Below are 17,104 nucleotides of genomic sequence, written 5' to 3'. Positions count from 1 at the left end.
ACATGTACATGAGTAACTGACATCCTGGTTGACAAGTTAAGACAATAATGTTAGACAAGGCAAGTCCCCCGCCACAGCTGAATACCCCAACTACTAATGGGAACAGCAAATATACAGAGGTATGTTCCAAATAAAATCCTGTCCCTTAATCCTGATTGGTGGAATAACTTGGCACAAATGTTTGTGGATTTTAGGCTTAAAAACCTTGTAGAATCTTAATGTCTGGATTTGTGGCCCTGATCAATCAGTTCTGGGGCATATGTTCAATAAACTATCCCTGTCTGACTGAGGTCAGTGTTCATGTGGTTTGTGAGGAAACTCCTGGACTTCAATACTTATAACGAGAGGGAGAGAAAAGAAACCTCAAATGTTTGTGTTTTCCTATTGGGATATTTTCAAACAAGATAAAAATGTATTTAAAATATTTCCATGAATTTCCTTCATTAAAATTATCATAATCAATTTATACCTGAGTTGAATATCTGAAATATTTTAATAATTACGATGGCCAGACCAAATAACCTTAGCAGTAGCAGAATTCGCTAAAAGGCTTGTTCAGTATTCATCAGACAGCATAGACTTGCAAACAAAAATAATTATCATATGGGATAATTGATGTATGACACTGGGGTGAGGGCTGCTGTTGAGCTTGAGTTCCAGCTATTTAACTATTCATTTTCAACTATTTAAATTCCTTCTCCCCCCCCCCCCCCCCCCCCGAGACAGGGTTTCTCTGTGTAGCCTTGGCTGTCCTGGAGGCTGCCCTCGAACTCAGAAATCCGCCTGCCTCTGCCTCCCAAGAGCTGGGATTAAAGGCGTGCGCCACCACCGCCCGGCTTAAATTCTTGTTACTGTATTTATACAAAATGTTTTAAGGTCTTGGTTATTAGTATTTTTTAAAAAAATATAATTGCTATTAGGTATGAAGGCACAAACCTTTAATCTCAGCATTAGAGAAGCAGAGGCGGGTACATCTAGAGTTCTAGACCAGCCAGTGAGACAGAGTGGCAGGTATTCAACATTAAGCAGAAAGATCAAGAGCTCAAGGCCAGCATGGGCTACATAAAACCTTCTATGAAGGGGAAAAAATAGGCCTGCCCTAGCCTCAGGAGTGCCTTCATGGGACCAAGAATCTCCTCTCCCACCTATGCCCAACAGGGCCATCCTCCCTTACATATACAGCCAGAGCCATGGGTCCCTCCCTATGTGCTCCCAGGCTGGTGGTTTAGACCCTGGGGGGCTCTGGTTGATTGGTATTGTTGCTCTCCTCATGGGGTCACAAACCCTTTCTGCTCCTTCAGTCTTCTCTGTAACTTCTCCATTGGGAAACCCTTGATCATATCAGTGGTTAGCTGTGAGCATCATCCTCTGAATGTGTCAGTTTCTGGCAGACCTCTAAGGAGACAGCTATATCATGTTCTTGTCAGCATGCACTTCCAGCCATCCACATCAGTGTCTAGCTTAGGTGACTGTACATGGGATGGAGACCCAGGTGGAATGGTCTCTAGATGGCCCCTCCTTCAGTTTCTGTTCCACGTTTTGTTTCCATATTTGCTCCCTTGAGTATTTTTGTTACTCCTTCTAAGTAGGACTGAGGCATCCCCACTTGGTCTTCCTTCTTCATGAGCTTCATGTGGCTATTCCAAGCTTTTGGGCTAACATCTGCTTATCAGTGAGTAATACCATGTGTGTTCTTTTGTGATTGGGTTAACTCACTCAGGATGATATTTTCTAGTTCCATCCATTTACCTAAGAATTTCTCCAATTCATTATTTTTAATAGCTGAGTAATACTCCATTGTGTAAATGTACCACATTTTTTGTATCCATTCCTCTGTTGAGGGACATCTGGGTTCTTTCCATCTTCTGGCTATTATAAATAAGGCTGCTATGAACATAGTGGAGCATATGTCCTTGTTATATGTTGGAGCATCTTCTGGGTATATGCCCAGGAGTGGTATAGCTGGATCCTCAGGTAATGCTATGTCCAGTTTTCTGAGGAACCGCCAGACCGATTTCCAGAGTGGTTGTACCAGCTTGTAATCCCACCAACAATGGAGTAGTGTTCCTCTTTCTCCACATCCTCGCCAGCATCTACTATCACCTGAGTTTTTGATCTTAGACATTCTAACTGGTGTGAGGTGGTATCTCAGGGTTGTTTTGATTTGCATTTCTCTGATGACTAAGGATGTTGAGCACTTCTTAAGGTGCTTCTCAGCCATTCGAGTTTCCTCAGTTGAGAATTCTTTGTTTAGCTCTGCCCCCCCCCCCCCCTTTTTTTTTTTTTTGGTTTTTTTTCGAGACAGGATTTCTCTGTGTAGCCCTGGCTGTCCTGGCACTCACTCTGTAGACCAGGCTGGCCTCAAACTCAGAAATCTGCCTGCCTCTGCCCCCCAAGTGCTGGGATTAAAGGCATTCGCCATCACCACCCGGCTTGTACCCCATTTTTAATAGGGTTATTTGGTTGTCTGGAGTATAATTTCTTGAGTTCTTTGTATATCTTGTATATCCTACAAATTTAATAACTACTAAAAACTTACACTGGGGGAAAATAAAGAAGCTTGTCTAGAAATAAATAAATAAATAAATAAAGAAGCTTGTCTAGAGAGGATATAACAAAAAATACCAACAGCACCACAAGAATTAAGTACATGTGTCCTTCTAGAACGCAACACGCCAGAACCAAACTGAGGCCTCAAAGCACCAAGACAAACGTGCTTGTGCCAATCTGGGCATGGTGCTGCACATCTGTAATTCCAGCACTCCTGAGGCTAGGGCAGGCCTGTCTCAACCTTCATTGTAGGGCTACAGACTGAGATTAAGGATGGCCTGGTCTTGGCTTCTGGGGATGTGACCAGCTTTAAAAAAAAAAAAAAAAAAAAAAAAAAAGCTAAAGCAAAACCCAAATAAATCTCAAAAGCAGAGATCAACATGCCATACATGAAAGATGAATTTAATGGCTATTTGGATGCGTGAGAAATCAGGACCACATTACTGGTTTCAAATAGGCCAGGAATGACAAAAAATTTCTTTTCCCCTAGGAGGAAAAACATTATAACCACTTCATTTTGTAGTATGCAGCCCAGAGGAAATAAATTCCTGTACTCTAAAATGTATTTTCAATATATAAATCTTTATCTGTGCCATATGAAACAGATCCAAGTTACTGTGAAGTTGTGTGTTCTGCATGAAGCCATTAATAAAGGGTTCTGAATCTGAAGGTGGGTGTTGCTCTGGGCAAGCTACCTTTCTTATGTTTGCCTTCTTGTTGTAAATGGAGATTCAAATAATCTCCACATTTTAAGGTTTACTTGATTAAAGGACATAAAATATTTAAGATAATACAGAGCATGACCCTTAGCAATCAGTGATTATTTAATGTTTATTTTTATGTGTGTGTATATTTGCAGGTGTGTGCACACTTGGGTCAACACCTTGGTATTATTCTCCAGCAGATTACCAACTTTCTTTGTTTGGGAGGCCTGGAGCTTTGCCCAGTAGGCTAGGCTAGGCGGATATGCGCTCTAGGGATCCTTTTTCTGTTTCCCATCTCACTGTCCCTGGGATTATGGGCCTGTGGTACCACACCTGGCTTTTTATATGAGTTCTGGGAATTCAAACTCAGGTCCCCATGCTTGCAAGGCAGGGGCTTTACTGGTTGAACCATCTCCCTAGTTCATAAGTGTATTTTTAAACTACCTTTTCAGTTTCTATCCTTATGGATCATTTGACACCTGTTGCTGGGCAGGACACTAGTCATTTTCTAGTCTGTGCCATCTACGTAGAAAGGTGAGAGCCCAAGTGGTCTCCTGTGAGTACAATGTATGAATAGAATCTATGGCAACTAGTTTAGTTGATCTAGAGGTTTATATTGATTGGCAAAGACACTGTGTTGTGAGCAATCTGAATATTTTAGTTTAATAATCATAAATATACAAATGTGTAATTAGCTTGTTTTGTTCTAAGTTTCAAAGTTTCTTTGCTGAGAGAATCCGTTTGGAAAACTATGCAGAGAATTTCTTTGAATTAAAATAGACTTACCTGTAGAGACTGAAGGAATGGTACCCAGACTTCACAGGGCAGTTCACTTTCAGACACTGAAAGCAGTAATTCAAAACAACTCCTACAATGCAAATAACTATGTAAGTATGTAATGAGGTTAGAGTAATAATTAAGTACCACATAAAAAAGTATGCAAGACTTTTATACTTGTTCTAACTATTTTAAACACTTCTACTCTTTAAAAATTTTTTGAAATTGTTCTATTGGTTTTTCAAGTATTTAAAAAATAAGAAAAACTATAATGTTTTTATGTTTACATTGTTGTTTTAATACATTTTAGAAATACATGAACCTTCCAAAAAAAGGTCATATTCTAAGCAGTGTTCACTTGTACAGGAAGGCTACCTATAGACCAAGAACAAGATCTCAGGATATTGTGAGTTTAGTTGACACAGTGATACAGAGATGCAGACTGTCATCCACTTCAGTTTCTATCATTTGCAGAGGACAGAATGATCAGCAAAGTGATTATTTCTTCACTTGTAAAAACCGAGTAAAAATGATTCTTCCTTCTATAGTAACTACTACGCGGGCACAGGGAAGAAGTAACAGAAGATTCCCAAAAATGTCAATAAAGAACAACTCAAAATATCAATCCGCCAAAAGCTCACCTAAATCCCACAGCGTATCACTTTGCCTGCAGAGACTGGTATCAAGTGGCGGGAAGTAAGTGGGACTTGGTAGGGAGAACAAGGAGATACAGGGAATACTAACCTTCCTCAAAAATGTCAGAGATTCAGCCATGGTGACAAGAATACAAACAGGTAGGGCTAGACAAAAGGAACAGAGTACCCAGACTAGCGCTATCTTACTCAGCAATACAGGATCTAAATGAGACAGCACCAGCCTACATCTGAACAGCTGTTGGGATGAACAATATGTTAACGGTGTAATTCTGTCCTTAGGTGGCCTAATATTAAAACAGCTAAATGACTATGGACATGTAGGGTGGCTTTACTATACTGATATTTTGTGCTGGTGAAGTTATTTTCAGTTCAAAAAATGTAATCAAGTTGCAAAGTTTGACAGTATCTTCTCCAAAGTATATGGTATTTCTCTAGATAACCAGTTTCCAGTTTCCATTATCTATGATAATTAATTCTGGTTGCCAACATGATTAGACTGAGACTCCTAGAAGATGGACAAAGTGTATCTGTGAAAGCATTTCCACCAATGATTAACTAAGGGGAGACTTCAGTTGAGGTGAGCAGTGCTGTCTAAAGCCTCAGCTCCAGATGGATTAGGAAGATAAGGGTACAAGCCCATTCTTGGGGGAGGCATTTGCTCTGCTTCTTGCTTCGGGGTAAAGACTGCTCTACTTGGCCAGGCCTCCTTCTCATGATGGACTAAAACTCTTGAAACTGCCAAAATAATCTGCTCTTAAGTTGGTTTTCTTGGGCACTTGGTCACAGTCACAATAAACTGTTTAACACACATTCTACACGGAAGGGAAAGAGAAGGAGAAGGGACTGTGTACTTGAAGTACAAGCCTGAGTAAAAAGAGACTCCAGTGAACAGTGGTGGCGTACGCCTTTAATCCCAGCACTCTGGAGACAGAGGCAGGTGAATCTCTGAGTTCAAGGCCAGCCTGGTCTGCAGAGAGTTCCAGGACAGCCACATGATCCTGGGGAGGAGGAAGATGGAGACTGACTCTAAAGGCAGCTGCAGATTTTGTTGAGCTGGAGCCTCACTTGGACTTTACTTCTTGGGAACCTAGGGGTGAAGGCTCAGGGTAAAGACAACTGGTGCCACTATAAAGTAGTCAGGCAAACATCACAACCAACAGTATTCAATTCTTAAGTAATTTAAGAGCTTGAACTTACAGGACTAATCTGCCAAGCACTAAGAGGACATCTTCACATTCAGTAGTTAAAAATGGACGTGCGCTGGCAAAGCTTTGGATAGCAAGGCGGTATACCTCCAGAAGATACACAATGTGTTCTGATGCGTTCTTGTTGCTTGCATATTGCAATAAGGTCTAAAAAACAAACATATTTAGTCATTTTACAAATAAAAAGGAAACAAATTAGCTCTTCACTCTCAAATGTACTTTTCGTTCATCTTTTCCTAACACATGTGTACACACTGTCTTTTCCTAACACATGTGTACACACTGTCTTTTTAGGCCCTGGTTTGTTTAAAGGATTCTATAGTCACCAATTCATGAATCATCCCTTCTGAGCGAGTGAAACGCAGAATGGTTCTTCTGACAGGGAGAGATGAGAGGAGTAAAGCCATAATATGCCTGAGTTGGATCTCCCTATACATGCAGAATTAAAGTAGCAAGTTTGGTTAATACAGCATTAAATTGAAGGAGGAAATGGAAAGGAAGGTTGCTACATGTATACTCTACCCATAACAGATTAAGTTTCTCCTCCCCCTTGTAGACACTTATTCAAATATACTCCTAGATATATACAAGATTAAGAGACAGGTTGGTTTTGGGTGTATGAACAACCAGGCAAACTGTCATGAGTTGAACTTTTAGAAAGAACTTCCTACTTACCATCTTGTGCCTATACATATATAGACTATATAATTAAAATCAGATATGTCATCAGAAGGGACAACTCAGGTCTGTCAACTAAAGTAGAGAACCCAAATTATGACCCTTAACAATTAGTCTCTCTTTCCTACCTTATAAGCAAAGGCCCAGGAAATAACTATTCTCTCACTCATGTGGTTACTGTCACTCTTGCAGACAAATCCTGAGCCCATCTTGCTTTTGAATGAAGTGTTCTGGCTTAACTCTTTAAACATACGTGAGCCTTTAATTCCTTGAAAAGACACCAAGAACCTGACGTAAAGCTGGGTGTAGTGGTACACACCTTTAATCCTAGCCTTGAAGGCAGGGGCAGAGGCAGGAAGATCTTGCTGAATTTGAGTTCCAGGGCAGCCAAAGCTATATTGGGAGACCTTGTCTCAAAAACAAAGCCAAACAACAACAAAAACCTGATATAACTTTTTTGTGTCTTAGCCCCACATAGACAGATGGCATTTTCCCTCTAGAGGACACACTCTAACTGGTCTGTGGAGTTCCTAACTAGGTTTTTACTCCTATAGTTAAGTCTTCAGAAGGCAGCTTGATTATGAGTAAATTCTATGTGATCTGAAGTTTTTACCCCCAGGATAATTTCTATAAAGATTTTTAAATCACTGTCTTAGAATTTTCTGTCTAAAGAATTACAAATAGGGATAGTAAGACAGCTAACAGTTAGTGACACTGGCTACCAAACCAGATGACCTGAGACCTACAAGGTGAAGATGTCCTCTATTTCCACATGAGTGTCAGGCACACATGTACTCCTTCCCTCCCCCCCACCGCCTACACACAAATATAGTAACAATGCAGGATTCCAAACTTTTTATACATTTAGTTTCATACTAAGAGCCCTTTCTGAGCTGGGTGTGCTGTACCACCTGTACTTGCTCAGGTCAGCTTGGGTTACAGGACAGCCTACCTCATATGAACAATAGAAGATCTGTACTATTGGTTAAAAACAAAAAAACAAAACAACCTCCTCTTTCTAATGACATGTGATATAGCATCCTGCTGCATATAGTAACAATGCTCTCAATATACTGAATGACGTGGGATGTAATACTTGAATGCTCAACTGAGTGTCCTGTATTTTCAGAAAAGCAATATATTATTTAATCAAATCATCCTCCCCGCTGTCCCTCAAAGACAGGGTCTCATGTAGCCCAAGATGACCTTGAATTTGAGTGCTGGGATCACAATTATGCCCACCATACTCAGTTGCTGCTCTGCCGGAGAACAAGCAAGTCAGGCAGGCACTCTACCAACTAAGCTCCAGGCCACAGTCCAAGTTACTCACTTTCAAATATCCAAGACGGGATTTGCTTGCCTTGTCCTGATTTTTTTTTTTTTTTTTTTTTTTTTTTTTGTCTTAGATTTTGTTTCACTTTACTTTGATTCAAGGTCTGTATATGTAGCATTGGTTGGCTTCAAATTCATAGAGGTTCATCTGCCTCTGCCTGTGAACACTGGGATTAAAGGCCTGTGCCACTATGCATGGCATTTTACTTTGTCTTTAGTTATGTGCACTTGGGCATGCACATGAGTACAGGTGGCTGAGGAGGCCAGAAGAAGGGATTGGATCCCTTGTGAATTATCTAATGTGGATGGCGCAAACCAACTCAGGTTCTCTGAAAAAGTAGTTATATGCTCCTAACTGCTTAGCTATCTTCCTAGCCTCTTGACTTTCATTTTTATACTCCTAAACCTTTACCTCCCCCATGTTAGTTCAAATTAAATAATGAATCTTCTTAACATAGCCATTAGGATCATGCTTAGCATTTCAACAATCACTGAAACAATGTTCAATGTTCTTAATGTATCCAGTCATTTTTAATTAATTAGTTAATTTGCTGGAGACTGAACCAAGGGCCTTGTACTTGGGAAGTAAATTCTCCACCACTAAGCTAAACTCCCAGTGTTTTACCATTTTTTTAATGCAACATTAGGCTGAATGGATTATACTCATTCAAGTAACATAAACAACTCATACAAACCAAATCCCATCAGAAGCATTTAAGAAAAAGCCGCCTTGTTTTTTTTCTTTTTTATTCTAGAAGACACCAATGAAGCTGGCAAGGAAGTAATAAATGATAAATAGCACTGTTCCAAGTTCAGTGGCATTCTATAGAGATCAAATTAATGAAATTTCTTTGTTTCAGGAAACAAATTTATTCTATAAACAAGGAAACCAGATATGCATGTTTGAAAGACTACTATACCTATTTAGGCACCATATTTAGGCATTTAAATACTCTTACAAGCTTTTTCTTTTTCAAGTTCCAGGCAGATTAAAAAAATACTACCTCAAGCCTTGCTGTATATCTCAAATCCCTATTTTATATTTTCTTCTGGGTGGTCTACTTTAGTCTCAAACCCCAACATGTACAAAACCAAGTATCTTCCCCAGAAAATGTATCCCTTTACCTTTTATTTCCTCCACCTCTTTTCAGAAGCCAAAACTAAAATAATTTTGAAACTAACACACCAAGTTTGTTGATTCTAGCTCAGGAAACAACTTAGTCTCCTAGCATCTCTGCAGCCAGTGATGCATTCCCAGCCCCGAGTACTCTTATCTGAATTATTACAACAGTTCCCTTCTGCACATCCCAAGGCTCTAGTTCAAGTGTGCTATAACTGCAACACACTTGTACATTAAAGAATCAATGCATAGGGCAAAAGGACCACAAACAGCTAGACTAAAATACGCTAACACAGCTAGACTGCAACAGTAATAGGATTGTGGGCTATTTTTCTGTCATCTTCATATTTTATTCTGTGAAACTATCAAGAGAGAATAATTTCAAGATGGTCACATTTTATGCAAGGGATGCATTCCAAAATCATAGTTATATTTATTGGGTATACAGAATTGAATAGGTATTTTCCTAAGGGCTTTCACCCTATCACAGTCATGAATCACATGGTTTTGGTCAACGAGGGCTTATGTTAGATTTACAGAGATGGCTCAGCCAGATCTCTGACAGGGTTGAAGACTAATCTCATAATTAAACTTGAGTTATTTAATATTAAAGATGTTCTAGATTTGAAAGGATGGTTTTCTGATGGTATCACAAGTTAAAAATCAAACATAATTCAGGTACAGAATTGTAAACTCTAAGTTAGAATAGAATGATAGAATACAAAGATGATGTACTGGACATTATAAATGTATGTTATACCTTATAATTTACATAACTGTTATAATTATGTTCAATGTATATCTGAGAGAAAAAGCATTTTTAACTGGACAAAAAGGGGGAAATATAGTGGGGTTGGCCTAATGCTGCTTGTATTCTAATGTTAATTTGGGTCTCCAAAACTGTACATGTCCCCACATAAGACACTGAGGGACTCAGCCCCCACTTGGTTCTGACTGGTAAGTAGAGATGCCAGCAGCCCATGGCTGGGCAGGCCAGACAGAGGCAGGACTTTCAGAAGAAGGAGATCCGCTGTGTTGGGAGAGTGTGGAGAAAAGGAGATCCACCACCATGCCTGAGAAGCGTGTAGGGCAAAGAAGAGCCACCATGTGAAGGAGCCAGAAGAGTGCAGCCCAATGGGGTCCAAGGCAGCCAAGACAGAATACAGAATTTAGTAAGTAGTAACTTGGGTTATCAGTGGGAGGTAGTGAAGGTTAGACAGTGGCCCAGCTATTGTGCTGCTTAAGGCATATCAAAATATAAAGGCTGTATGTATGTCTTTCACTCTGGAACATAAAGCATTGAGATGGGTAGGGAACCTGCCGCTGGGACATATTAAGCAATTATTTAATTCTACAAGAACTCATTAAGAGCACACATACTGCTCTTGGTTTGTTTGTTTTGAGACAGAGTCTCTCTGTTAATGTAGCCCTGGCTGGCCTCAAACTCACAGAGATCCATCCACCTGGCTCTGTCTCCTGAGGGCTGGGATTAAAGGTGTTCACCATATCAGGCTCTTATTAACAACTCAAGTTCATACTCCCAGCAACTGCTCCCCGCCCCCCCTCCACAGGCACCAGTACTCATATTTACATACCCATGCACAGACCTACAAATTCACATAATTAAAACTAATCAAAATGGACAATGTTTCGAGAAAAAAAAAAAAGCAAAAAGGGGTTGGAAAGGTTGCTCATCTAGATTAAGAGCACGGGCTGCTATTCTGGAAGGCCCAGGTTCAATTCTCAGTACCCATGTCATATGTTACGCCAGTTCCAAGGGATCTGACGCCATCTTCTGACCTGTACAGGTACCAACCACAGATTACATTCAGACAAACATTCTTTCACACAGATAAATACAATTTTAAAATTAAATTAAGAAAAGAAAGAGGCAAACAGAATAAGAGTAGGTAATACAAATCATTTGGAGAATCCCAAAATGCAGAACCCCAGAACAAAAATGATCTGTGCTGGGATTAGGAAGAAAGAAAAGGGTATATCCTTAATGGTGTGTCTTTCTTTCTTTTTTTTAATTTTTTAAATTTTTGAACCAGGTATGGAAGGAGGCATTTGAGTTTAGTCTCAGCATGCAGAAGGGAGAGACAGGTTGATTTTTTATTTCAAGGTCAGCCTGATCTACATAGTGTGTTCCAGGACAGCCAGAGCTACATAAAAACCCTGACTCAAAAATCCTGTGTTGTGTGTGTTCTCAGTCAGCTAATAACTTTTTGGCTTTTTCAAGCTACACTACAGGGGACCTGGAGAGATGGTTCATTGGTTAAGAGTACTTGCTGTTCTTGCACAGGACCTTGGTTTATTTTCCAGCACCCATATGGTGGCTCAAAACCACATGTAACTGCAGTTCCAGGGAATTGAACCCTTTTTCTGACTGAGCATGTACATGATACACATACACATCTAGGCCGTGTGTATGTGCGCACGCATGCTGCTGGTGGTGGTGGTATGGAGTTGAACCTAGAGCTTCAAGCATGTTAGGCCTTGGCTAGCAGCTGCCTGCTTACAATGAGGAAGTGGCTAAACCACAGCTCTTGCACCTTGTGTTGCTATTAGTACCCAACTCACACTTTCCACATTAGCTACAGGGGAGAAAAAAAAAAAGATGGCATCTCTAGCCAGCATCAAACCTCTCATTTAGGCAAGGATGACTTTGAGTTTCCGATCCACTTGCTTCCACTTTCTAAAGGCCAGGATTATGAAACTGTTTTATGTACTACTGGGTAGGGGTCCAAACTTGGAGCTTCATACAGAGTAGGCAAGCACCTTACAAACTGAGCATATCCAGCCCTTACAGCTGGGGGGGGGGGGGGGGAGAGAGAATGACCTCCTTGTCATTTCCATCCTCCACTCATCAACATCCCTGACCTTTATTTACTTCATTTTTTAAGTAAGAAAGCAGAAGCCAGGGGGTGGTGGCGCACACCTTTAATTCCAGCGCTCAGTAGACAGAGGCAGGTGGATCTCTCTGAGTTTGAATCTAGCCTGGTCTACAAAGCAAGTCTAGGACAGCTAGGGATAGTTACATTGAGAAACCATCTTGAAGAGCCAAACAAAACAAAACAAAACAACCCAAAAAGGCAGACTTTATGCTTTCATCTGAACTAGTCACCTGGCTTGAATGTGCATGTTTTATCACTATTCTTTATGTCTTCTCAGAATTCACAACTCTACTATTGCTTTAATAAATATGTTTATTTCCAAACTCTGCAGCCTCTGCAGTGTGGCCATCATTTGGCCTTCTTCCTCAGAGTTTACCACATACACCTCCCGTTCTAAAGTCACTGCTTCTGAGAGATTCTCTGGCAATAGTGCTAAGTGACACTCACTACTTTGCAATGCTGTGGTCATGTCAGGGAAGTGGCTCAGTTTAGGCAGAATTGTCTGGCATGCACACAGCTCTGGGCTTGATCCTTGTACAAAAAAAAAGATGGACATGGTTTGCAGACCTGTCATCCCAACACTTGAGAGTTAGTGACAGAAGATGAGAAGTTCAATGTCATCCACACCCAGCTACAAAAGAACCCCAACCTACCCCCAAAAGCGAACCTACCAAGTGTTGGTGGGTCATTACAAATGGACATCATGGGGCAACTAGATTTTTAAGGTAAGTGTATGCATTATTTTAAAATTTTCACATAACACAAGAAATCTTGTTCTGATTTAAATTTCTCAACAAATGAAATACATAAGATTCTAAATCTAGTTGAGAGCTGAGTGCTGGGAGGCAGAGGCTGGTCTGGTCTACAGAGCGAGTCCCAGGACAGCCAGGGCTACACATGGACATCTTATTTTGAAAATAAAGCTCTAAATCTGAGCAATGTGATTGAATCGGGAGCCAGCAATTGAATCGTATCCCTGAAACAGAAGGTAACATTTTAAAATGCAAAAGTAAGGAGCTAGGAGGACTCCAAAAGATGATCAGAACTAAGATTTAGACATCAGTTAGCAATGAAGACTCAGGGAGTTGACGCAAGTGAATGGGAAGAGAACAGCTGGCTGCTTGAACTCCGGAAGTAACTGGAGTACATCTGGAACCTGCGCAGCTTCTGTGTCAACACGTCCCCTCCACATTAATTCCAGCTGCTCTGAGCTCAGAAATCTGGCCTACTCACTGTCCACTGCTCCACACTTCTTCATCCACCCTGATTAATTTCACTGGGTCCAGTCTCCATCCCCATCTCCCAGACTATTTTAGATCCTGATCCTGTCATGGGTCATAAATATACTTTCTAGCTTCATTTCATTTTTTAGTTTTAAAATGCTTCTTGCTTTTGCCATAACAGTAGTGTATCTTTAAATGTGTGATATTTTCCATTATGCATAAAAACACCACCTAGAAACAGATCACTGTTAACAAGCAGTTTGAGAATTTCCTTAATGTATGAAGTGAACCATTTTATGGCAATATTATGTCTCTACATTAATTGTAGAGCCTTCCTTTGACTTCATTTTTAGTTTCTCTGTGCGCCCGCCCCCCTCCCCCCTCCCCTCAGTCCAGTAAGCCCTCTTCCATGGAGTTATATCCCCAGCTACACTTAGATTCACGGACATCATAGTTTCTAACTTCTGTTGTGACTTTTGAGGCAGTCTTACCATGTAAAACCAAGGCTGGTCCTAAAACTCACAATGTAGCCCAGGTCGGCATGGAATTCACAATCCTCCTGCTTCAGTTTCCTAAATACTGGAATTATAGGTGTCTACTACCACATCCTGCCCTTATCTCTTAGCTGTGCAGTGTAAGATAAAGGTAAGTCCCCCATGTGTAAAATTTTACTTATATTCACGACAATCTTCTTGGCTTACTTGTTCTTTGACAGTTTCATGATTACATACCAGGTACTCACTCTTCACTCCCACCCCTGTCAGGACTTCTTTTCCCGCATCCATATCTTCTTGTTTTGTTTAGTGACCACAGGTTTGGAACTATCCACTGGAGCTTGGTGGCCTCATGACTGCTTTATTAGAATGGACTGTAAATACAATTTCTGGTTCCATAACTTCTAAGGCTTTATATGATACTGGATTCTGCTCCAGAAAAATCAATCCCAGTTTACATTCCTATTATCAGTATAAAGACACACTGAAGAGCTATCACATTAGACAGCATATGAAGTTGGGGGAAAGGGCGTAGTTACACTTGTGTAAATTCTACAAGGCCAAATGCCAAAACTTTGTTTGTGACTCTGGAAGTTAAAAAGCTGAGGACCAGAGTCAAATTGCCTTGGGTTATTTCTTGTCCTTTCAAAAGGTATTCATTACCCTCTCCAATGTCTATCTGACCAAACATCCTTGTGACTATCAAAGCCTTTAAAATGCATTCTTTGCAAACCACTAATTTCCACCACAAAAAACTAAGAACGTCAAGTAGCATAATACCTGTACCAATCTACTCCCCTCCCCATCTTACTTTGCTGGAACCTGTGGTCCTCAGCAACAAATTTGGTAGATGTCTGTGTTCTAGAACTAATTAAAAACCTCATGAAACCACCTCTACAATGATACTTGTAGCCTGAATCCATGTTCCTAGACCACTGTCACTCATATTTGGCTCCAGAATAAATTATATCTTATTCTTTTTGAGGTAAGAGGTATGGTTTTTGCCTGGATAAAGTATCAGCTTAATGGAGAAATGCAGTATCTTGCTTATTCAGCTTACAGTCCTTTCATCTTCTTTGTTATGTTGTTTGAGGCAGGGTGTGGTGTAGCCTGGGCTGGCCTCAGTTCCTATGTTGTAGAAAGAGGCTGGCCTTGAATTCCTGATCCTACTGCCTCTGCCTCTGAAGTGATGAGAGAGATGATAGGCTTATGCCACCAGCCAGTTAGCAATCTTCTCACCACCATGTGGTTAAATTGTTTTTAATAATATAACTCAAATTTTTGAATTGCGAGTTATCAGTAAAAGACAGAGACCAATGGAATCCAACAGATAGCCTAGAAATAAAATCCTTATATGCATGGTGTAATAATTTTCAAAAACTGTAACAAGACCATTCAATAAGAAAAAGACAAATTTTTCATTAACTAATCCTAGAAAGCAAGATATCTACATGCAAAAGGATGAAAGTGAGAGCAGCTGAGTTAGCGCATGGGCCACCAGTTGTTGATAAACCTGGGAGACCTGAGTTCAAGCCCCAGGATCCACACGGTAGGAGAGAACAGGTTCCCACAAGTCCTTCACATCCATACGCAATGCTGTGGCACTCATATCCTCCCCCCACCCTCCCCACACACACATTAAAAAGCCAGGCTTGATGGCACATGCCTTTAATCCCAGCACTTGGGAGGCAGGAACAGATCTCTGTGATTTCAGGCCAGCCTGGTTTACATAGTGAATTCTAGAACAGGAAAGAAAAAAAAAGAAAAAAGAAAAAAAAAAAAAGGTACATATTAGAGCAGTCAAGTTCATAGAAAGAGGAAAGGAAAGAATAAAATAGGGAATTAAGTGTTTAATGAGCAGTTTTATTTGGGGAAGATGGAAAAGTTCTGTTGTTCAAAAATGTAAATGAATGTACTGCTGTAATTAACTGGGCGCAGGTGTGGAGACGCACCATGTAGAGGAAGTTAAAACAGAAAAGAGTGTGAGCTCAAGAACTGAAGGCCAGATGTGGCAACACAGCAAGTCTCACCCCATGTTAAGTAACTTATGTCATATACATTTTACGCAATTAATTTAAAAGGAGTCAACTGGGGCTGGAAAAAAAGCTTAATGGTTAAAGGCATTTGCTGCTATCACTGAGGACTTGGGTTTGATTTCCATCATCCACATGACTCAACCATCTACTCTAGTTCAGGGGATCTGACCAACAACAACCTTCAGGGGTATCAGGCATCCATACACGGCGTACATACACACATGCAGACAAACCTTCATACATATAAAATAAAAAAAAAAAAATACATCTTTTTAAGTTTAAATAAGGGGCTGGAGAGATGGCTGGGTGGTTAAGAGCACTTGGGGCTCTTGTAGAAGACCTGGGTTCAGTTCCCAAAACCCACATGGTATGTCACAAACATCCAGTTCTCATGCTTTTTTTCTGACCCCTGCAGCCACCAAGCATACACATAGTACATAGACATACACTCAGCAGACAAAACACTCATACACATACAAAATAAAATAAATTAACCTAAAAGAAAAGGTTAAATAACTGAAAATCAACTATGAGCCAAGATTTTAGAGGAACTTGAATGTGCAATCGGAAGGCTCTTCCTGTTTTTGTGTGCAATATCACTGTCATAATATATTGTTTGAGAAGAGCAAAATGAAAGTGTATTACTGGCAGCAAAGCAGACAAACAGATGAGATAGAACCCAGAAATGCAGTTCTCAACACATGACTACTGACTCTTACATGGCACAAACCACTCAATGGAGAAAGAGTAATGTTTCAACAAATAGTGTTGAATTAGAAACTGAATTTTTACAAAAGTAATGTCTACTTATGCCTCACACTAAATATAAAAATTTATTCAAATGGACCATATACCTAAATTAAAAAAACTTGAAGTATAACATTTCTGGAGGGGATCAAAGAAGGTTATCTTAATGTTCTTAAGGAGAAAGAACTTTTTTAGGCAGATTAAAACACAACCCAAAGGAAAAGTGGAAAAATTGAATTTAAACAAAATTAAGAATCTATGTTCTCTGAATTACGTGTTAAAGATGCAAAAGGAGAAGCAAATCTTTGCAAGCACATCTAACAAAGAGCTTTTATTTGGAAACACACAGACTTAATTTTTCTCAAATCTCAATAGCATGAAAAAACCCTAATCTAAAATGCCAGATATAGATTGCAAAAATAAGCCTCCCCGCAAAAGAATACCAAACACAACTCAAAAAGGAAATACAAAGGTAGAGCTTCAGTGAGCTACCACCAATTTTGTAGTAGTGATAGCGTAAAAGCTACTGTAGCCATGCCTATGGCCTGTGGGAAGGAAAAGACAGACTCCATGCACTGCCGATGGGAGTGTAAATGATACAAGCTGCCAAGGAACGCTATTACATTCTGTCCACATCAACATCACAGAATGCTCACAGCAGCTCAATACATAGTATCCACAAACT

At 40.1% G+C, this 17,104-nt stretch overlaps 1 protein-coding gene across 1 annotated transcript in view; it reads right to left on the bottom strand.

Annotated features, from left to right (window-relative positions):
• Rlf (RLF zinc finger) overlaps positions 1 to 17,104 on the bottom strand; it is a 61,113-nt gene that overhangs the window by 28,946 nt on the left and 15,063 nt on the right. Inside the window, exons 2-3 of the mRNA XM_034502525.2 lie at positions 5,885 to 6,039; positions 4,041 to 4,122 (exon numbers count right to left, since the gene is read on the bottom strand). Coding sequence (XP_034358416.1) covers positions 4,041 to 4,122; positions 5,885 to 6,039 — 237 coding nt within the window. The remainder of the gene's footprint in view (positions 1 to 4,040; positions 4,123 to 5,884; positions 6,040 to 17,104) is intronic.

This window comes from Arvicanthis niloticus, chromosome 5 (genome assembly GCF_011762505.2).
Source record: "Arvicanthis niloticus isolate mArvNil1 chromosome 5, mArvNil1.pat.X, whole genome shotgun sequence".
NCBI lineage: Eukaryota > Metazoa > Chordata > Mammalia > Rodentia > Muridae > Arvicanthis > Arvicanthis niloticus.
The sequence above is the reverse complement of the archived record's forward strand: the minus strand, read 5'-3'. Positions and strand labels throughout refer to the sequence as shown.